We start from the raw sequence: 23,274 nt of genomic DNA, 5'->3' as shown, positions 1-23,274 counted from the left end.
TCCTGCTGTCAATCAAATTCTCAGCACCTTGGCTAAGGGGAAGTTATTTGCCAAACTTGATTTAGCGCAAGCATACCAGCAGTTGCCGGTGGATGATGCAGCTGCTGATGCACAAACAATTATCACAAACAAAGGAGCATTTAAAGCTACTAGATTGCAGTTTGGTGTTTGCATTGCACCAGGCGTATTCCAGAAATTGATCGATGACCTTCTTTCCAGCCTGCCAGGGGTGGTGCCATATTTTGACGATGTCCTCATTGGAGCAGACTCTGTGGAATCATTAACTGAAAGGGTGAGAGCAGTATTAAAGCAATTTTCAGATGCTGGATTAAAACTTAAGAAAGAAAAATGTGTTTTTGGGGTACCAAGTGTTGATTTCCTTGGATACAAAGTTGATGCACATGGAATACATCCAACAGATACAAAAGTGAAAGCCATTCATGAAGCTCCATTCCCCAAAAATAAACAGGAGCTGCAAGCATTTCTTGGCCTATTAAATTTCTACCATTCCTTCCTGAAAGACAAAGCTACTGTGGCTGAGCCACTGCACAGACTACTGGATAAAAATGCTACCTGGAAGTGGTCAGCCCTGCATGAGCAGGCATTTAGTGATGCCAAGAGACTTTTATCATCAGACAGTGTGTTAGTACATTATGATTTGAATAAACCTCTTACCCTGACATGTGATGCTTCTCCCTATGGAATAGGAGCGGTTTTAAGTCATACCGTAAGTGGTGGTCGTGAGGCTCCAATTGCATTCTGTTCACGGACCATGAGTACCACAGAAAGGAATTATGCTCAGATTGATAAGGAAGCTCTAGCCATTGTGGCAGGTGTAAAAAAATTCCATGAGTACTTGTATGGCAGAGGTTTTGCTATTATTACTGACCATAAGCCGTTGTTGGTACTTTTAAAGAATAATGGGCCTACTGCACAGATAATTTCTCCACGCATGCTAAGATGGTGTTTATTGCTGAATGCTTATGACTATGAGTTGCAGTACCGTCCAGGGAAAGACATAAGTAATGCAGATGCGTTAAGCCGTTTGCCTCTAAACACTCCTGATTTTCAAGTACCGGCCTTGTCCGAGGTCCTCATGCTAGAGTCCTTAGCTAGTCCCCCTCTACAGGCATCAGATATTGCTCGCATGACAGCTACCGACCCAGTATTGTCTCGAGTGTTGAACTGGGTATGGAGGGGGTGGCCAAAAATAAGTTTAAAAGAAGAGTTCACACCTTTTGAGAAACGCCAGCATGAACTCTCTGCATACAAAGGGTGCCTTTTGTGGGGAAATAGAGTGGTAATTCCCAAAGCTGGGCAAACCCATGTTCTCAAAGCCCTGCATGAGAGTCACCCAGGTATTGTAAATATGAAAGCCCTTGCAAGAAGTTATGTCTGGTGGCCTAAAGTGGATGAATGCATTGAAAAATGGGTAAAAAGTTGTGTTCCTTGCCAATCCACCCGCCATGCCCCTGCTAAGGCCGGGGTACATCCATGGGAGGTGACTCGGAGCCCATGGTCTCGGCTACATATAGATTTTGCAGGCCCATTTCAAGGTCAAACATTCTTCCTTGTAGTGGACTCCTTTTCCAAATGGTTGGAAGTTGTTTCAGTTGCATCTGCCACCACCAATGCAGTCATTCAAGTGTTGCGGAAGTTGTTTGCCACACATGGGCTCCCAGACACAATTGTATCAGATAATGGAGCACAGTTTACATCTGCAGACTTTAGAGCATTTATGGAAAGTAATCTTATTCGTCATGTGACAACAGCACCATTCCATCCATCCTCAAATGGGCAAGCTGAGCGAATGGTCCAGACTACAAAGGATGCATTAAAAAGGATAATTGATGGTGACTGGAATTATAGACTGGCAAAATTTCTGTTGCAGCAGCATATAACTCCTTCTACTAGCACTGGCTGCAGCCCTGCAGAACTTTTGATGAACCGACGTCTTAAAACCTGTTTGGACAGACTGCATCCTGACCTGGCTTCGGATTTACAAAATAAACAAGAAGATCAATTCCATAAGAATGCACAGACCTCCACAGTGAGGATGTTTGAAGCAGGTAATAGTGTGTATGCCAGAAATTATGCAATGGGACCAAAATGGATACCAGCAGTCATTGTTGAAGCCACGGGCCCTGTCTCATACAAGGTTAAGATTGCGGATGGCCGTGTTATTCGAAGACATGTTGATCAGCTGCGGAGCAGACTAGGGGACAATGCTTGTCCTAACACTGAGGGCAACCATGGCCAGTCTGGATTGCAAAATGACTTAACTCCTCTAGCTTTTCCAGAGGAAGAGATTCCTGCAGCTGAACAAACAGAAGATGTACCTGAGAGGGTACCCGATAACCTCTCCTTGTAGATTGGCCTCAGTGTTATCAGTGTCCCACTGGAGCGGCCCCGAAGGGCCATTCAAAAGCCCCGCTACCTAGAGGATTATGTTATCTAGGAGGGGAGGGGTGTTGTGTATTGACTGTTAATGTGTGATCACTAGATGGCGCTGTTACATGTACAAAACTGATATGTGTCATCCGGTTCTGCTAATAATTGTTTCCCCTAGCATTGCCTGTCTATCCTTGCCTTCCTCCCAACTTGTTGGCAGTTCAGCCATGTTTTGTTCTAAGTAAAATTTGTTCCACTACAGCTGCTGTGAGCCTCTTTTATAATACTGTGTCCAGAATACAACAAGTACACTGTATATGTAGTAATAGAAGAGTGAAAGACTTAAGAAATAAATTAGCACATCATGTGCTGGAGGCACGTGTGAGATGTCACGAATGAACTAAAAATAAAAAAAGAGTAAGTCAGATGTGGGACTAGAGAAAAATATTACAGATTAGAATCTTGCAATGTACCTACAGTATAATGTAGGTGCCCCGTTGTTTTAATAGAGAAAGAGATGTCATCACAGAGATGGAAGAAGCATGTAATTATTCCCTGTTTGATTATGTCAGTTATTAAAGTCTTATTGGCAAGCTCTGTGGGAGGAAGTTACTAAGAATGTAAAGGTAACAACATGCTGGGCAGGGATTTAGAGACCGTTTCAAGGACAGGTTTAAATTGCAGTGTCAGATCCCTGTAATGTCATTTCTCATTGCTCTCAGCATTGAGAACAAAAATTAACCTTTAAGGTCTTCACAGAAAACATCACAAAGGGGTATGTGCAATACACACGTCCATTAATTCAGAACTTCGGCACACTATTTCCATATACGTTAATTAAAAATCACCTTGTGTATTAGCCCGTCCAAAAGTGCCGGCTAAATATTAAAACCTATACCCAAGTGAGGCACCTTTCCATACAGCAAGTCAGCAGCACATACACTCTGAATGCAAAAGAGATAGCAGAGGAAAATATGAATTCATAAATGATATTTGAAAACCGTTCTACTTCGCGACAGAACTACTTCATTCACAGGAAAGTGCTGTACTGTAGTTGGCAAAGGAGTCACAGTCCTCCCTGGGCTAGGCGTACTTGATTTATCTACATCAGCAAGGCTACCAGCATATAATATATGCTCTCAATTCAAGTGCTCAAGCTTTCTAATGAATGCCATTCAATACATGCAGGGTTTTTCCTACAGTAGGCTGCTACATTGCAATTTTCAGCCTTTTACTACTTGCAAATGACTTTCTCAGGGTCATAGAGAATTAATCATCTCCAGATGATTCTTAATAAACAACGGCATTTGTTGAGGAAGGCGTATCCATTGATATCAATATTTTAAGAAACCCCCTATGATGTCTTTTCCAAGAGAAACCACTATAGGTAGTAAATCGGTACATGCTGAGGTACCCTCTATATCGAGGAAGTTATCCTTCCTGTGACTAACAAGGGAAGGTATGTTCCAATGCAGGGGTTGTTCACAGCTGCCATTTTAGTTTGGTCTCTCTAGCTTCCGGCTGTTGGTAGCTCAGTTCACACATTCTTATGAGAGGATGAGTGAATTCTTATGGGGGGGGGGCAAAACAAGGGAGGGGGAGAGAGCAGAGAGATGCACAGACTCGTACCCCAAACATGAAGGAGTCCTACAGGAGGGGAAGTCTGATACTGAAGAACATGTTTACACAAAAGAAGACAAGAAATCCAGTGTTTCTTTTGATATACAGTAGGACACAGTGCAGTGTTTCTGTGAGTGCTTATGACTGCATTCACATAGACCTATCTGATACATCAGATAATCTAACATTAATCTTAAACTTGCCGAGTTCATTTAGAAGTAATGAACTCGGCAAATTTTTTTTCTTTTGTCTCAAAACTGTTGTTAGGTTTTGTCTGAAAATCGCGACTTTTTTGAATTGTTGCAGTGACAATTTGCTAAAATCTCGATTTTCACGGAGACAATTAAAAAAAATCAAGTTTTTTCTCTCGGTGACTTTTTTTTTTTTAGAAAATATTAGACATTTGGGAAAACGATTTTAGTCGAATTTGAAAATTAAAAATGAGAAATTAAGGAGTTTTAGTATATCTGCCCATTATAGTTAAGGTACACTCCAAAAAATGGGTGGAATGGCACAATAAATACATGTTTACAAGGAATGATGTTCTGCTTTTAAAACTATCTTTTTAATTTGTACACATCACCCTGGCAGGAAGTAAATCATAACAGAGGTATGGGACCTGTCGTCCAGAATGCTCGGACCTGGGGTTTTCTGGATAAGGGGCCTTTCTGTCATTTGGATCTCCTACCTTAAGTCTACTAAAAAATAATTTAAACATTAAATAAACCCAACAGGATTGTTTTGACTCCAATAAGGATTAATTGTATCTTAGTTGGGATCAAGAACAGGTACTGTTTTATTATTACAGAGAAAAAGGAACCATTTAACCATTAAATAAACCCAATAGGGCTGTTCTGCCCCCAATAAGGGGTAATTATATCTTAGTTGGGATCAAGTACAGGTACTGTTTTATTATTACAGAGAAAAAGGAATCATTTAACCATTAAATAAACCCAATAGGACTGTTCTGCCCCCAATAAGGGGTAATTATATCTTAGTTGGGATCAAGTACAGGTACTGTTTTATTATTACAGAGAAAAGGGAATCATTTAACCATTAAATAAACCCAATAGGGCTGTTCTGCCCCAATAAGGGGTAATTATATCTTAGTTGGGATCAAGTACAGGTACTGTTTTATTATTACAGAGAAAAGGGAATCATTTAACCATTAAATAAACCCAATAGGACTGTTCTGCCCCCAATAAGGGGTACTTATATCTTAGTTGGGATCAAGTACAGGTACTGTTTTATTATTACAGAGAAAAGGGAATCATTTCACCATTAAATAAACCCAATAGGGCTGTTCTGCCCCCAATAAGGGGTAATTATATCTTAGTTGGGATCAAGAACAGGTACTGTTTTATTATTACAGAGAAAAAGAAAATCAATTTAAAAATCTGAATTATTTGATTAAAATGGAGTCTATGGGAGATGGCCTTCCTGTAATTCTTTCTGGATAATGGTTTTCCGGATAACAGATTTCATACCTGTACTTTATTTGTCTATAATGCTTATTTTATAATGTTTATTTTCTGTCTTAAATACTCCTGAAATTCCGTACGGAAGTTAAATGAAGGAACATTTGGGATACAAACCATTACTCAAAACTATTCAGGTAAGAATTTGTATAAACAAACTATACAGAATTACATTTAAGTTTCATTATGAATGAAATATTTATGGGAAGAAAGCAATTAAATATATGCATTGCATAAAGAATTAATGATAAACTGTGATATTTTATTGATAAGGTAAAGTTATATATAATTTTCATGCACATAGGCAGGAATCGGTAATAATTATGTTTGATAGTACATTTGCCAATGGGACTAAATAAGAAATTATGTATAAATAACTGCTTGTGTTTAGAGCCAGTTTCGGAAGTATAATTTCTTTTTACAGTGACATAATGAAAGTTAACAGGGTTTAACCAAGCTGAATTGGTCCTCAGAGAGAAATGCTACAACACACTGCTACCATCCTCCACAACTAAAAGAGCCTATTCTTATATGTTTTTCTTTCTCCATAGCTGATGGTTAATGCTGCTGTTCTGACCAGTTGCTTGATAGGCATATTCTATTAATTCCATTACCCGATACAACTACTACCTTACCCTTATAGTAAAATATTTTCATTTTATAATAACCACAGCCATAATTGCTGTCATGTACTTTCACCCCTTATTATCTGCTCCCAATAAGCTTTTTTTCAGATTGATAAAAGCAAACAGTATTCTTACTGATTGTGTCTTTGACTCTGGCATGTTAAACAGATATATGCACGTACAGAACACGTCAATAGGATTTTCTCTTCATTCCACTGAATTACACTACCTTTTCAAACTTAGCTCAAATCTAACTATAGGTCTGTCACATATATTGGGGTATATACTGACTGCCCAACTTGTTGATGTCCATTTCAATACACCCCATCTATGATCATTCTATGCCACTTACCAAATGCAACAGGTAGCAGATCAAGCTTAGCATTTAAAGCTCACATATGGTAATAACATCAGTTTAAGCATTTTAAAAACCATTTGAACATTAATTTGTGAATATTGAGCAAAGATTTTTCACCACCAATACAGAATTATGTTAGCTTAGTGACAATTTTCAGCAACCAGTGGCCTACCGGGACAATTTTGGTTGATGAGGCTACCCACAGAAAGATTTCCATTGGAGAACTATTTATATATGAATATATATCAGCTGAGCTTTTTTGGAGAGGCCTCTCTCTTATATTAGCATATTACTAAACTCACCTCTTTATTTTTTTATGTTGTTGCCCGCTTTGCGAAAAAATCTGCTAATGGCACAATGGGCAACAAGATTCGGCTTTTGCATCCAAAAATTGTTGCACGCGTCAAAAGAATTGTTGCGAGCTTCAAAAGAATTGTTGCATGTCAAAATGAATTGTCTTGCACCAAAAAGAATTGTCTCTCTTAGCAAAAGAATTGTCTCTCTTCAAAAGAATTGTCTCTCGCGTCACAAAGAATTGTCTCTCTCATCAAAAGAATTGTGACGTATTGTCTTGCTCGACATTTTTTTCGACGCGTAAGATTTTCCCTGTTAAGCGAATTTTTAGCCGTTTTGCGAATCTTTTGTAAGATTCGAAACGGGACAAATTAGCTCATCACTAGTTGGCAATCCTGTGGTTGTATCATATCTACTCGAAGGGCAAATTACTTTACACCTAGAGCACATATAACATTAACCCTTATGGACTTACTTATCAATATTACTTATTTTTGAGTTTGCAAATTCGAGTTTCACTTGACCATTGATAAATCACCCCCTTATTGTAAATTTCCCCTCATTTAAAGAATCCTTCAATGTCCAGCCGACCGGTTGGCCAGAAATGAACAGCGCCGCTCTGCATTCCGAAAGGCAGGGAAGCACAGCAGGGTTGTTTCTTACCAAGATTAACCTCAACAATAAACAAATTATACAACCCTGCTGTGCTTCCCTGTCCTTCGGAATGCAGAGCAGCCATGTTTGTATCTGGCAGACTGGCCGTGAAAGAATTCCTGTGCACGGCTCAGGGAGGAAGAGGCAATGATAGTGAATTCATTTCCAATTGGAGTACATTGCAAATATGCTTTTTCTAGGTTTACAAGCCATATGCAATATTGTTTTTTTCCTTTATATCTGGAATCTCTTATTGATGCTTCAGCATTTCTGACATCTCCATAAACTTTTTGAAGCCAATTCCAACATTGTCAGATAACATCAAGTAGTAGCCCTTACTAACTGGACACTGATGGAAAAATGGGCTCTTCAACTGGAGGGTGTTTTTGCCCGATGGTTGCCCCTGCTACTGCCCTGCTTGGGTAATAAATAGGTCTCCAACTCATGCAAATGACACACCTAAATTACCACCCCGGTGACTTTTTTGACAGAAGGATAAAAACAATAACTCAAACAGTAATTTAAAACAATATAGTAAAAATGAATGAAAACCTAACTTCTCTTAAAAGGCTAATCTCAATTTTTTTTCTTTAAAATATACATCAGAAAATGCAAAGCAGAAGTTTTGGGTTAGTCTGGGTTTACTCCAGGGGTGTCAGCAGTTAATGTTTCAACAGAGAATAAGATAGTGTAAAAATGTGAGGGGATGTAATTATATACTAATCGATAATTCCCAGGTTGGGAACTTGATCCCTTTTTGAATAATAATACCATATTTTCTCTACATCAGTCACTAGGGACCAAAGATATGTCTTCCATATTGGAAACCATAATCCTGCTAGAAGGGTAAATGTTTAAATTGTTTATTAATGACCTTGAGGTCGGAATTGTCTCTATTTTAGCTGATGATACTAAATTGTGCAAAACTATAAGCTCTATGCAGGATGTTTCGAAAGAGATTAAATACATTGGAGAACTGGAGAGCGAAATGTCAAATGAGGTTCAGTGTTGATAACTGCAAGATTATGTAATACCAATTTGGTATCTTCCTTAATTAAGAAAGATGGGTAATCTTGTGGATAAGAAACTGTCAAGTCAGAAGCTACTATAACAAATAAAGTGCTGTCGTGCAAAAAAAGGGTATTATCTTAATCCATGAAAGCATAATTTTACCTTTTTATAGGTACCTTATAAGGCTTCACCTAAAGTATGCAGTGCAATTTCGTCCCCATTAAAAAAAAGATATTTATGATCTGAAAAGAGTGCAATTAAATTAGAGATCAGCAACTAAACTAAAATGGAATAAAAATATTAAATTATCTAGAAAGACAGCCGAAGTTTAGAAGGATTTTTTTTTTTACATAGAAAAGAATAAAGAAAGAGGTCGCCTCTTCAGACCCGAGGAACTGAATTTGCATTTGAAACAGCAAAAATGGCTCTCACAGTGAGGGCAGTAAGGTTGTTGAATAACCTGCAATGTGAGGTTGTGATGGCAGATTCTATGAATAACTACGGTATCTTAAGATCTTCCTCACTTTCCTGTCTGTCTAACTTATTTGAGAAACCTTTAGGATTGATTCCCATGTGGCTTAACTTATAAGACAGTACAGAATATATGGGATTGTATATCACAACATAGATCCAGTATTAAGAGTAAACATGTGATTCTTCCTGTACCTAGAAACTATGGTCATAATGGCAATCTGCCTTTTCTGTATTCATTTTAATCATATTGTTACCATAATTCAATTGGGCCACACGCTCAACCTGCCTCTTTTTACTAATATTATACTTTGGGGTTAGTTTTAGCCTCTGCCGCAATATGCTCCTTATTTCCTATCTTTGCCTTCCGGATTGTTGTTTTAAAACACTTGGCTATAGAGTTTATATTCATTAAATGCCACTTCTGTCCCCTCTGACTTGTATTTCCTAAATGCTTTCCTTTTTTCCCTATTAACTTATTTACCTCCGAATTAAGCCACCTTGGGTGACTCTGCTATTGCTGCCCTCACTGCCCACATTGTGAAGAGCCACCTCCTCTGCTTCAAATGAAAAAGATCCTCCGCTGTTTGTCTACATGATAATATCCTCTTGTGAGAGTAAAGGTTCCCATACACGGGCCGACTATAGCTGCCGATATCGGTCCCTTGGACCGATTCGGCAGCTAATCGGCCCGTGTATGGGCAGAACAGAGCTGCCTTGCCGACCGATATCTGGCCTGAAATTGGGCAGATCTCGATCGGCCAGGTTAGAAAATCCGGTCGGATCGGGGACCGCATCGGCTCGTTGATGCGGTCCCCGAACCGACTGCCCCATAAACTCAAATGTAATCCGATCGTTTGGCCCCAGGGCCAAACGATCGGATTATTTTTGTTTTAAGTCCCTTGCTACCCGATATCGCCCACCCGTAGGTGGGGATATCGGGTGAAGATCTCGCCAAGCGAGCGGATCTTATAGTGTATGGGCACCTTAATTGAGTCCCCTCAGAAGCACCTTTTCTCCAAAAAACAACAACCCCAAACTTGACAGTCATTCCTTACAATGTAATTCCTTCATCCCCTTTACTTGCCCAGCTCTGCACTCTCTCCAGCTCATTAATATCCTGGCATTAAGGCCCAAAAACTCCACTGCATACTGAAGGTGAGGCCTTACCATGGATCTCTTGAATTAATGCCACGTATGCAATAGAGTACTTGAATGAGCCTGCCTAGAGTTACACAGTTTATTATCTGCAAAAATCCCAAAATTCTTCTCAGCCAATTATAATCATTAAACATTTTTAGACAATTTGCTGCCCAATTCTCCAAGTTACTTCCATCTGTGTACAAAGTGGCAGAATCCTGTATAGCAGTGATCCCCAACCAGTGGCTCATGAGTAACATGTTACTTCCCAGCCCCTTGGATGTTGCTCCCCGTGGCATCAAAGCAGATGTTTCTTTTTAGATTGCTGGCTTGAAGGGACATTTTGGTTGCATAAAAAACAGTTTTACTGCCCAACAGATCCTCATTTAAGCTGCCAGTCCACATAGGGGCTATCACAGCCCTTATTTGGCACCCTCATGAACATTTTTCATTCTTGTGTTGCTCCCCAACTCTTTGAGTGTGGCTCAAGGGTAAAAAAAGGTTGGGGATCCCTGCTGTATAGAATGTATAATTTAGTATATTCAGCAAAAACAGATAGTACTTACGATGCCAACCTCAAATGTATTAATAAATACATTATAAAGAAAAGGACAAAGGACAGTCTCCTGTGATGCTCCCCTACCATCACTGGTCCAGTAAGAAAAAGTTCCATTTTACTACACTTTGTCATCTATTCTTTAGCCAGTTCTCTTTCCAAGTTAAGATAATATGTTTCAGACCAATTTTCCTTAATTTAATAATAGATTCCAAAATAATTGTATTGTTTGTAATGTCTGTTTGCTGTGAAACCTTTTACAGAACTGATAGTTCAGAATGTAAATGCTCCTTGACACTAATGAATTGCCTTAGATTTCTACCATATATTTACAGACGCAGCCACAAACTGGTGAAATGATATGGTTTTGTTTTGTTAACATAGTTAAAATGGTTACCTTATTTGTCCTGTCACTGCAGCATTATTTCTGAAGAATGACTAGAAAATACAGAGGGCATGTGCAACTAGACCCACCAGAGAGTGAAATAGAAATGGAAATGCTTATTACATAAGGTTAACTTACTCGAGAAGGCTAAATTATAAAGCATTTTAAATTAGAATTCAGTCTCATGACTACTGCTGAGATGCTGAAAAGGTGTATAGAAATTAAAGAAAAACAGAAAGCATAATAGAGAGCAGAGTACATCTTTAAAGCACTTTTTCTTTCTCACTGCATTAGGAGCCAAATTGGATTGTATGTAAGAAAATGGAGCTTATTATGCTTGTCATATAGAAATTCATATCCACAGTAAAACCCAGTTATGCATACTCTAAAAGGCTGAAGTGCTAAGCAGACACAAAAAAGTCATTTTGAGTCACAGATTTGGCACATTTTCAATAAGGTCTAAAAGGCACAACTACAAAAACATTAAAAAGTATCAAAATGTGCGACTGTCACTCAAACAAAGGCCATGTCTCCTTTTAAATACAAAAGGGCACAATACTACAGTAAAATTCCATGAGGTTTTCATGGTTTTTGGTAAATTTCCACAAAGAAATCGTATTTTGCACAAAGAATACAAACATTTCGGAATTCGTTAACACGTTGGTTATATCTGTTGCGTGCCATTAGGGTTGATTCACTAAAGTGCGATAAGCATTATCACATGCTTTTTTGTGTTAAAATTGACGCGAAAAAAACCAGCGGGATTAGCTAAAGTATTATCGTGTGCGTTAAGTCGCATATTGTATGCGCTAAATAACGCACGATCACAAGGCGTTAATTTTAACGCATTGCGTTAATTCTCGTGCAGAAATAATACTAACGCATGATTCACAAACACACAGACGCGCTAAATATCACATTTGTCTGTGCAAAAATTTACACCTACTTGGGGCAGGCGGTAATTATAGAAAAGTACAGTTCATGAGCTTTTGGCAACACAATATGGACTTTGCAGTGGGATTTATTCAGTCTGTGTTGGCCCTAGAGTGATGTAGCCGCCAGTTTGCAGGGAAATGGTCATTTTCAGAACAGTAGTTTTCTCTAGTAATGGCGTGTACGGCTAATATGGCGTGCGTTTTCGCAACAGTTTTTGCATGCTGCGTTAATTAGTGCGCGTTGTGAGAAATACCTCATAAAAATAGTCTTTGCAACTTAAATAACGCAAACAGCATTGCTGTTTGAAAATAAATGGATTGAATAAATGGAAAATGAAGTGATTTTTGTTTGTGTGAAACTACTTTCAGTGCCAAAACATGAATGTGTGCAAGTGCTTGAGGATTAAAGAAAGAAAAAATATTAGTTACATAGTTATGTTGGCCTGGAAAAAGACCATTCCTTAACCTCACTGCCCTCACGCTGCTTCAAATGAAAGTTCTGTTCCTCTAATCTAAAGGGGTGGCCTCTGATCATTTTTATGGGGAAAAAAAATGTTCCCTATCTGCCTATAATCCCCTCTAATGTACTTGTACAGAGTAATCGTGGCGGCACCAATGGGGGTGGCCAGAAGACAAATAGGGCGCTGAACCTCATTTTCCATTTTGTTGCCCAGTTTTATAATTTTTGTCAAATCTCTCTGCAAAGTGACGCTTTGTTGTGGTTTTTGTTTTTCGCAATCATGGGTTTTTTATTTTATACCTAACTCAAAAACTGATAAATCTGCATTACAACACAAATTTATCTACAACCTACATCCACAGCTAACTTCAAAAGCCACAGCATGCAATGTATAAGAAAAGCCATAATGCAACAAACTAAGTTCTTACCGGAAGCTCATCTGGAAAACTCGCCCTTGGTTTACTTTCTGGGTCTTGTTGTCATACCCATGTAACATTTCTCCAAACAATGTATCATTCAGACGATCCTCTGGACGGAGGCATTTGGAGCCTTCACATATATCTGTCAGCATCAGACAAGACCTTCCATCTGGGGCTAGCCTGTATTCCTCTACACAACTAAAAAAAAAAGAAAAGTCTTAGTAGCCATACCCATTTTAGTAAATCAAACTCCTTAGTTTGCCAACCAAAAATGAAATGAATATTGGAACAAATTCAATCATTTTTACCAATTTGATGATTAATAAATATGGTCTTTATTCTTACTCCTGCTATCTCAGCTTCAGGTTCTGGAATACTATTGCATCTATTCTAAGATTTCTAATAGAACTACTAGAACACTGTTGTACACTTTTTTTATTTGAACCTTTATATTGCTTTTGATTTATACTGTTATTTCAAACCAGCTACGATTGTGCATCTGTTATAGCAATATTCCACCATTGATAAATTTACCTTTCTTTCCTTACCTTCTACCTCCCTTTAAGTTTTCCTTCAACTATTTTACCACCCTGTTGCATTGTAGTTGCAGTTTTGTACATTAACAATTTCGATTTCACATTATAGGTATGAAATTCAATATCCATAAACTTGTTATCTGGAAAGCTCCAAATTAGTGAAAACCATCTCCTGAACAGGTATAGTTACATAGGGTTGAAAAACGACCATTGTCCATCAAGTTTAACCCATCCAAGTAAACCCAGCACACAACCTATACTTACCAATCTATATACTCACATACATAAACTATATATACAACCAGTAATACTAACTGTAGATATTAGTATCACAATAGCCTTGGATATTCTCATTGTTCAAAAACTCATCCAGGCCCCTCTTATAGGCATTAACAGAATCTGCCATTACCACATCACTAGGAAGGGCATTCCCCAACCTCACTGCCCTCACCGTGAAAAACCCCGTACTTTGCTTCAAATGGAAGCTCCGTTCCTCTAATCTAAAGGGGAGGCCTCTGGTGCGTTGATTGTTTTTATGGGAAAAAAGAACATCCCCTATCTGCCTATAATCCCCTCTAATGTACTTGTACAGAGTAATCATATCCCCTCGCAAGCGCCTCTTTTCCAGAGAAAACAACCCCAACCTCGACAGCCTAACCTCATAGTTTAACTCTTCCATCCCCTTAACCAGTTTAGTTGCACGTCTCTGCACTCTCTCCAGCTCATTAATATCCTTCTTAAGGACTGGAGCCCCAAACTGCACCGCATACTCAAGGTGAGGCCTTACCAGGGACCTATAAAGGGGCAAAATTATGTTTTCATCCCTTGAGTCAATGCCCTTTTTTTATACAAGACAGCACTTTATTTGCTTTAGTAGCCACAGAATGACACTGCCTGGAATTAGACAACTTGTGATCTACAAAAACCCCTAGATCCTTCTCCATTAAGGAAACCCCCAACACACTACCATTCAGTAGATAGTTCGCGTTTATATTATTTCTACCAAAATGCATAACTTTGCACTTATCAACATTGAACCTCATTTTCCAGTTTGCTGCCCAGTTTCCCAATTTTGTCAAATCGCTCTGCAAAGCGGCAGCATCCTGCATGGAACTTATAGTTTTGCACAATTTAGTGTCATCAGCAAAAATAAAAACAGTACTGTCTATGCCCACCTCCAGGTCATTAATAAACAAGTTAAAGAGCAAAGGCCCAAGGACTGACCCCTGCGGTACTCCACTAACCACACTGGCCCAATTAGAAAATGTTCCATTTACCATCACTCTCTGTAATCTATCCTTCAGCCAGTTCTCTATCCAATTACAAATATTATGTTCTAGGCCAATATTCCTCAATTTGATCATTAACCTTCTGTGAGGTACTGTATCAAACGCTTTAGCAAAATCTAAGTAGATGACATCAACTGCCATTCCAGCATCAAGGTTCCTGCTCACCTCCTCATAAAAGGCGACTAAATTAGTCTGGCAAGATCTGTTACGCATAAAACCATGCTGGCACAAATTAATAGTATTGTGAACTGCAATGTATTCAACTATCCTATCCCTTATTACCCCTTCCAGAAGCTTTCCTACTACTGATGTCAGACTAACAGGCCTATAGTTTTCAGGCTGAGAACGAGATCCCTTTTTAAGGTATGAGATTCAATATCCATAAACTCGTTTATCCAGAAAGCTCCAAATTAGTGAAAACCATCTCCTGAGCATTCTGGATAACAGGTGTTATACCTGTACTATATGTCACCATATGTCCAACACTGACCATATATATATATATTTTCTTCTTACAGATCCACTCATTCCAAACAGAAGAACAATATTGTATATGTTCAGTATCCACATGAAATGCCCCATTATTCTTATTCATTCTGGTATGGTGGTACCATTCTTTATATTTGACCCTTCCTTTTGTATATTTCTTTCATTTAAAATCTAGTCCTATGCATTAATTATACTATCCTATTCCCCATTGTTAGAGTTCTCCACTCCAGAATGGCTATGTGCACCGCACCTATAAACACAATAGGGCTTATTTACAAACTGGAGTGCAAAGTGCAAATAAAGGAGGAAATTGCCCCTGTAGAATTTGTTCCCATCAACCACAGATGCAATGCTTTCTGCTCCTAGTATGGTGCTCAAAAAATTGCTGTAATGCAACTGGCATACTTGTCACTGGGTTTAGATATGAGTGTCCCCTGGATAATCCCACCTTGAACACCATTCAGAATGTGGCATGCTGAGGGATGAACAGAGCAAGAGAGCCCTGTATTTAATACCTTGTAAGGACAGACATTAAATACATGGCTATATTGCACCTTTAAATGATTTACTCTGCACTATGTACCAGATATTTCAGACAGGGCTGCAAGTATTAACTTCTCTAAGTTCCCTCTCCCAGCCCATATGCCCTTTCTTCAGCCCTCCCCTTGCCTCATGTCTGTCTGTATTTCCTCCTCTCACCCGCAGAACATGTATACAGCACTCTCATTCGGCTCCATTGGATGAGGGACGATCTGCTGAAGACAAAGTTGATCACATCCACCATTGGTCCCATCAGAGCAATCAATGCCTTTTGAGTAGTCAAAACAGCCACTTCCATCTTTCATGGGCCTAAGACCTGTAGGGCACTGGGAAAAAATAAGTGAAAGACACAATTACTTTACAAATTAAACTAAGATCTATCAGGAATACATTTAATAAATATAATTTATTTCCATGTAGAAAGACTTAATAAAGTATACAAGGAGCTTTTTTTTCATAAAACACATGTATAGTTTGCATTACCACATTCAAATAGATTTGTTAACGGAGGATAAGCACACATAGAAGAATGAAAATGAATATATGCAGAATTCATAGCAGATTGAAGCAACTTCTTTATTTATGGCTTGTCTGTGAAATTATATTGTATCTTCATATCTCACCATATTGACAATGCTTTATGTGGCACAACCCCCATAATTTTACCATCAAATGGACAATGGCACAATCATCATAGTGAAATTCATATGGATCCAAACACACATTAGCAATTTTCCATTCTACAGTAGTCCCATTGCCTTATATGTATATATATATATATACAGTATAACACTCCAAGCATGTACCCACTCTTGTAATTCTCACTGCACTGCATAACCCTGCTTCCAGAAAAGTTGGGACATTGTGTTAAATGTTAATTAAAACTTTTTACATTTGATGCCAGCAACAAATTTCAAAAAATTTGTGACAGGGACATGTTTTCCAACTCCAACTCTTGCTTTGTCTCTAGAGATGAGCGAATGTTTTTTCGCCAGACATGGATTTGCAGCGAATTTCCGCATTTTGCCATTGGTAAATTGTTTTGCAAAACTTTCACAGTGGCAAAATTTGTTGTGCATCAAAAAAAGACATGGTTGAGTCAGAAATAAGTGTGGTCGTGTAAAAAAAAGACGTGAACGGCAAAAAATTGTGCGACAAATGCGTTTCGCAAATTTTTCGCCATTTCGCAAACTTTCTTGCTGTTTCACGAATTTTATGGCGAAGCGAAACGGGACAGATTCGCTCATCACTAATCATCTCTTCTTTCAACAGCACTCTGTAACCATTTGGAAACTGAGGAGACCAATTGGTTTGGTTTCAAAATAAAATGTCGCAATCTTGCCTGATATAGGATTTCAGCTGCTCAATGGTTTGGGTCTCCTTTGTCATATACCACATATAGGGGCTGATTTACTTACCCACGAACGGGTCGAATGGAGTCCGATTGCGTTTTTTTCGTAATGATCGGTACTTTGCGATTTTTTCGTATGTTTTGCGATTTTTTCGGATTCTTTACGAATTTTTCGGATCCAATACGATTTTTGCGTAAAAACGCGAGTTTTCCTATCCTTTACGAAAGTTGCGTAAAAAGTTGCGCATTTTGCGTAGCGTTAAAACTTACGCGAAAAGTTACGCATTTTTCGTAGCGTTAAGTTTTAACGCTACGAAAAATGCGCAACTTTTCGCGTAAGTTTTAACGCTACGCAAAATGCGCAACTTTTTACGCAACTTTCGTAATGGATACGAAAAACTCGCGTTTTTACGCAAAAATCGTATTGGTAACGAAAAATTCGTACAGAATCCGAAAAAATCGCAAAACATACGAAAAAGTCGCAAAATGTTCGTTTTCAAGTCGGAACTTTTCCAATTCGGGTCGGATTCGTGGGTTAGTAAATCAGCCCCATACTGTAGACCCTCATAGTCTGCTCTGATGAATCACGTGCAAGTGTGCTAGAGACAATAGCCACAACAGACTTTTGACAAATGAATTACATTCTAACTATGTTACGGGTATATCGACTTGCCAAAAGTTGCTCCATACTTTGGTTATGCCAGTCACACAAGCATTTCGTAGAAACATGTACCTGCAGGTAGCATGTGCTTTAATTTATTGCATGCAATAGGGGGGAATGCAACTAGATATGCAGCCATAATGCTGCTGGAAATCTGGAGAAAAAAAACACTGCATTGTGGGAAAATAACATGGTGTCTGAAAATGTACACATTGTGCTGTGTGAATAAATACAACTTTGTGTGTGTCATGGTCTTAGAAGCTTTACTATAACATTTTCTAGCAAATAATTCTTGTTTTAAACATAATTTGATATGAAAATGAATTTTCTTTCTCTTTAGATCTCTTCACTAACATTCCACACCTATTCATAACAAACACTTTTCGCCAACTATACACCCCCCAGAACTCATCTCTGCAGCAGTACCTGGTGTGTGAGCAGCTCTCTGCAGTATACCTATTATCGCTAAACTCGAGAAGTGAAAATTGGGTTCACAGACCTTCTGATGCTCATCAGCACACAGGAACATTACAGCTCATTGACTGCAGGCATCGGCACAGCTCCTCAACAAACAGTTATATATGCACACTCATGTATCTCCGGAGAAAAACAGAAATACCCAGTGCAAGCCTTTGTTTACAGCAGAAAGCTAACTAACCTGCAGCCCACCAGCTGTTGAATTACAACTCCCATTGTTCCGAATAGCTAGACTATTGAAAATGCTAGGAAACTACCAGATGGATATGTAGAAGGGAAACTATACTGCTAAACATTGTATTTCTCTTATATATATATATATATATATATATATATATATATATATATATATTTATTTAGTAAGATTATTTAATAACTCACTTATTATAATATAAATTATCTGTTGCTTAAATACTGTTTTTAATCTTTGCCCAGAGCACAAAGGCAAATCTACCAGAAATGTCTTTCTTTTGTTTATGTGTATCTGTATGAGGCAGTCTCCTCAACCCTAATGATTTGTTTGTGAATCCACACGGAGACTCTACCTAAGCTGATCAGAAAACCCTACATTACACTGATGAGCCTCAAGAAAGGCGAAACCGGTCTGTAGTTGGGAATCTGAGCAGCTATTATTCTGGCTTCTGCTTTAAAAACCCAGTGGGTGAGTGTTAGCCTATAGGATAAACCCATGTAAATGGGACTTTTCTAAGAGCTGGTTTGGAATTCATTCCCAGAATTCCTTTTGTTTACACTGTTATTAGGATCTCTTTAAAGGGTACTTTTAAAATGTGTATACAATTACAAATAAGCTTTGCCAAACTCCATAACTGGCCTTTGTAGATTGTAAGCTCTTTTGGGCAGGGCCCTCTTCACCTGTTGTATCGGTTATTGATTGCTTTATATGTTACTCTGTATGTCCAATGTATGAAACCCACTTATTGTACAGCGCTGCGGAATATGTTGGCGCTTTATAAATAAATGTTAATGTAATAATGTAATACAAGGGTCCACTTGAATTGGGCTGGATTAATAATGGGGAGAAAGTTTACTTTTAAAACTGTAGTTCCCTATATAAAATATTCTCATCAGTTCTATGGCTATGCTTAACTTAGAGCCAAGGAAAGCTTGAGCCTGAGTTGCATAGAATGAAAACAGCCTGGATACAGCAGTACTACCAACAAGGAAACTTGGGCACAACCTGATTCTAAGTAATGCCACATACTGGGGCCGATTCACTAAAGGTCGATAAAGCTTATTGCATGCTTTTTTGCTTTGAAAAGCATGCGATAATTAAGTCCTGATTCATCAAAGTCATTTAGCATGCGTTAAGATGCATATCGCATGTGCAAAATAACGCAATGCGTTATTTACCTCGCATTGCGTTAATTCTCACATAGAAATAATACTAACGCATGATTCACAAACACATATGAAGCACTAAACGCACTAAATATCGCATTAGTCTATGCAAAGATTAACACCTACTTGGGGCAGGAGGTAATTATAGAAAAGTACAGTTGGTGAGCTTTTGGCAACACAGTTTGGACTTTGCGGTGGGATTTATTCAAGTCTGTGTTGGCCCTAGAGTGATGCAGCCGCCAGTTTGCAGGGAAATGGTCATTTTCAGAACAGTAGTTTTCCGAAAGTAATGGTTACGTGCGTAAAATCGGGCGCTAATATAGCATAGTGAAATATATCAAGCACAGCGGGAAATAACCCATGTGGCAGGAAATAACGCAAGGAAAACGCTCATCGCAAGTTAAAAAAGCAAAAGGTGAGAAAAATAGGCAAGCAGAAGAGGAAGTAGAAAAGAGTAAGAGAGAACAGAGCAATATAAAACCCACCTCAAAATTAAAAAAATATATATATAATAATCATGTTTTTGTTTGATTTATGTTGCAGAATACACTATCCAGCCAAAGAGTCTAATTACTGGACTTGGCTATTTATGCCACACAGATTGCTTACACAGGTGTATATTTCAGCAACATACATTGGCAGTAGCATCTTAGTGCTTAGAGCTTAGTGAATTTTAATGTGGCAATATCTTAGGATGCCACCTTGGAGATCAATTATTGCCCTTCTAGAGCTGCCCAGTCAACTGAAAGTAAATTCACACACACAAACCTACATAAATAGGGACCTGAGAACTTAAGCGTGTAAGTAAAAATTGCTTTTCCCTACCACTGACTTCTTAGATAATATAGGGCAGAATTATGATTGCTCGAGCCTATGTGTTGAAATTTTATCAAGATTTTATCATGGTATTCATGACTAAGCAGCTGCAAATAAGCCAATATCACCTTGAACAATGTTTCAGCTGGGCTGGTGAAAAAATGTTGGCACTACTAAGCTACTGATGCAAATGTTTTCACATTTTTTTTCTATCTGATGAAAGGGACAGCCCCCCCCAGAAACATTACACTCTGTCTGCAAATAAACACAGAAGGGCCACTGCCCTGCTTGTAATCACTACATTGTGAAGGTTTTTCTCCTTGTCACATTCTTTCTCACCATGTTCAGACACTATCTTTGTCCTGCCTCTAGAAGGTGCTAGAGTGCAAAGACTTGCCAGCAAAACACAATAGCAAATGCCACAGACCATAGGGCTGATTCACTAAGGTGCGTTAAAACGAGTGCTTTATATAGCATGCGTTAAAAAATGTATCATGTCTTAATGCACGATTCACTAAAAGGATATTTGCGTTAATTTAGACGCGATGCTGTTTGCGTTAAGTCGCGAAGACTATTTTCCTGCGGTATTTGACGCAACGCGCACTAATTAACACTGCACGCTACTTGTCGCGCTCGCTAATTAACACACATGTGTTACTTTTCGCGCGCACGCCATATTAGCCATATACACCATTTCGTTCGTAAAACTACTTTTTTTTAAAATGCCCATTTCCCTGCAAACTGGTGGCTGCATCACTCTAGGGCCAACACAGACTTGAATAAATCCCACCACAAAGTCCATACTGTGTTGCCAAAAGCTCATGAACTGTACTTTTCTATAATTACCGCCTGGCCCAAGTAGGTGTTAATTTTCGCATAGACTAATGCGATATTTCGTGCGTCTAAGTGTTTGTGAATCATGCGTTAGTATTATTTCTGCACGCTAATTAATGCAATGCGGTAAAATTAACGCATGCGGTTGCACGCTAATTAACATATGCGATATGCGACTTAACGCATGCGATAATACTTTAGCGAATCACATGTTTTTTTCGCGTCTATTTTAACGCAAAAAAGCATGCGATAAGCGGTATCGCACTTAAGTGAATCAACCCTCATGCACCAACTGGTGGTGAATTTTGCTATTTTTTTCCCCATGTTAACTGGAAGAGACGTAACACAATAACATGGTAAAGGAACTTGGCTACATCTGTATATTTCATTATATAACACATATCTGAGATTGATAGGATATCTATATATTTCATTATCTAGCAGTCTAGTGGAGAGGTCTGACTAATGCATGGAAACACTAGCTGCCTAAATGCATAGAGCTATGTATAAGATTGGTGGATGAGAAACAGGGCTGGGACTAGGGGTAGGCAGAAGAGGCATGTGCCTAGGGCTCAATGCTGGGGGGGGGCTAGGAACATCCCTCTTCTACTCCCCTATTCTGTGCCCTTGTCCCCCCAGTTCTTTATGGTAATAACGCAGATTTTGCACTTATCCTAGCACACTCATTGCGTTCCCCCTCCCCTCGGTGCCAGTTGGCCCGCCGGGCCACCTAGGGTGCCCAGCCCCGGCTCTGATGAGAAATAATGGAACTATGCCTTCTAATTTGTGGCAACAGTTTAGTAAAGGTCTTCCCTGTTTCTAATGCCCTGTGTACAAAACTAGGTTCATATAGAATTGGTTCAGAGTAAGTGGAGGAATTTTTCAGGCCTGCTCAAAGCCATGATTTCAACCCTTATTGAATTTAATTGGAATGCAGATACAAGTGATGCCTGACCACAACACATAGCTGCCCAGCCTCACTTCTTTAGCTAATTTAAAGCCCAACACTGTTCCAATGTTTTAGTGTAATATAGTACATTTTGTACATTCCTGCATATAGCTAAGAACCAGTGTAAGATGTTTGACATTTATTATATTATGCTGCCAGTTGTTTCTACATATCTACTGTACAAGAAAAATGAACAACCATACTTAAAAAACAAAAAGCCTGGAAAATGCTGACATTTATTTTAGGGAAACTGACACTCAGCTACTAAGTGCCACTGCATTGTACAGCATTTTAAAACACTAATATGTCTCTGTGCAAAGGTTTCCCAGTCTTTACAGAAATGAACAAATCATTGTTGCCAACATGTTTTATACATGCAGAATTCACACCCAGCGTTTTAAAAACACGACAGAAGACAAGGGGTTTTAAAAACAAACAATTAAGTTATTAAGTTAATTCTGCTTGACAATACCCCCAGTGCTATACATCTACATTCTTTTCTCTCAGCAGTAGGTTCCTTTAACATTTAGTTAAGACAAGTGTGCCAAACATACCACCTTCTGCTTAAGCAACAGATGCACATTCATAAGTTAACACTGAGTATTTCTTGCCAAAAAAGATGCCAATATGCCTCTCAAATGCAAGGTTGAAACTAACAAGAGTTTAAAGGCATAAATAGCAGAGAATGTCATCAAGTTTTTTATTTTTACAGAGATATTGAAATCTTTAGATTTTTGGCAAATAGTAAGAATCCATTGCCTTTTGGCAAAGACTATTTTTTTAATTTTCCAATTAGCCACTTAAAATTCAGAATTTCATCGAACAAGATGAAAGAAAACACAGTGACTGTGACTTCCATCGCAATTCATTTCTGATTCAACCATTTGGGCTGGACAGTCAGAAATCATATACGAATTCATCCTCATTTCTTCCAGTGATCCCCAACCAGTGGCTCAGGGGCAACATGTTGCTCCCCAACCCCTTGGATGTTGCTCTCAGTGTCCCCAAACCAGGGAGTTATTTTTGAATTTCTGACTTGGTGGCAAGTTTTGGTTGAATAAAAACAAGATTTACTACCAAATAAAGCCCTGTAAGCTGATAGTGTGCATAGAGGCTGCCTAATAGCCAATCTTAGCCCTTATTTGGCACCTCCATGAATTATAATGGTGCTTGTG

At 38.7% G+C, this 23,274-nt stretch overlaps 1 protein-coding gene across 2 annotated transcripts in view; it reads right to left on the bottom strand.

Annotated features, from left to right (window-relative positions):
- astn2 (astrotactin 2) overlaps positions 1–23,274 on the bottom strand; it is a 675,040-nt gene that overhangs the window by 219,598 nt on the left and 432,168 nt on the right. For both annotated transcript variants that reach the window (XM_002935205.4, XM_031891225.1), the window contains 2 exons: positions 15,812–15,978; positions 12,808–12,996 (listed from right to left, as the gene is read on the bottom strand). In XM_002935205.4, the coding sequence (XP_002935251.2) occupies positions 12,808–12,996; positions 15,812–15,978 (356 nt within the window). The remainder of the gene's footprint in view (positions 1–12,807; positions 12,997–15,811; positions 15,979–23,274) is intronic.

This window comes from Xenopus tropicalis, chromosome 8, assembly GCF_000004195.4.
Source record: "Xenopus tropicalis strain Nigerian chromosome 8, UCB_Xtro_10.0, whole genome shotgun sequence".
Lineage (NCBI taxonomy): Eukaryota > Metazoa > Chordata > Amphibia > Anura > Pipidae > Xenopus > Xenopus tropicalis.
Note: the sequence above shows the minus strand (reverse complement) of the source record. Positions and strands in the feature narration are given on the sequence as shown.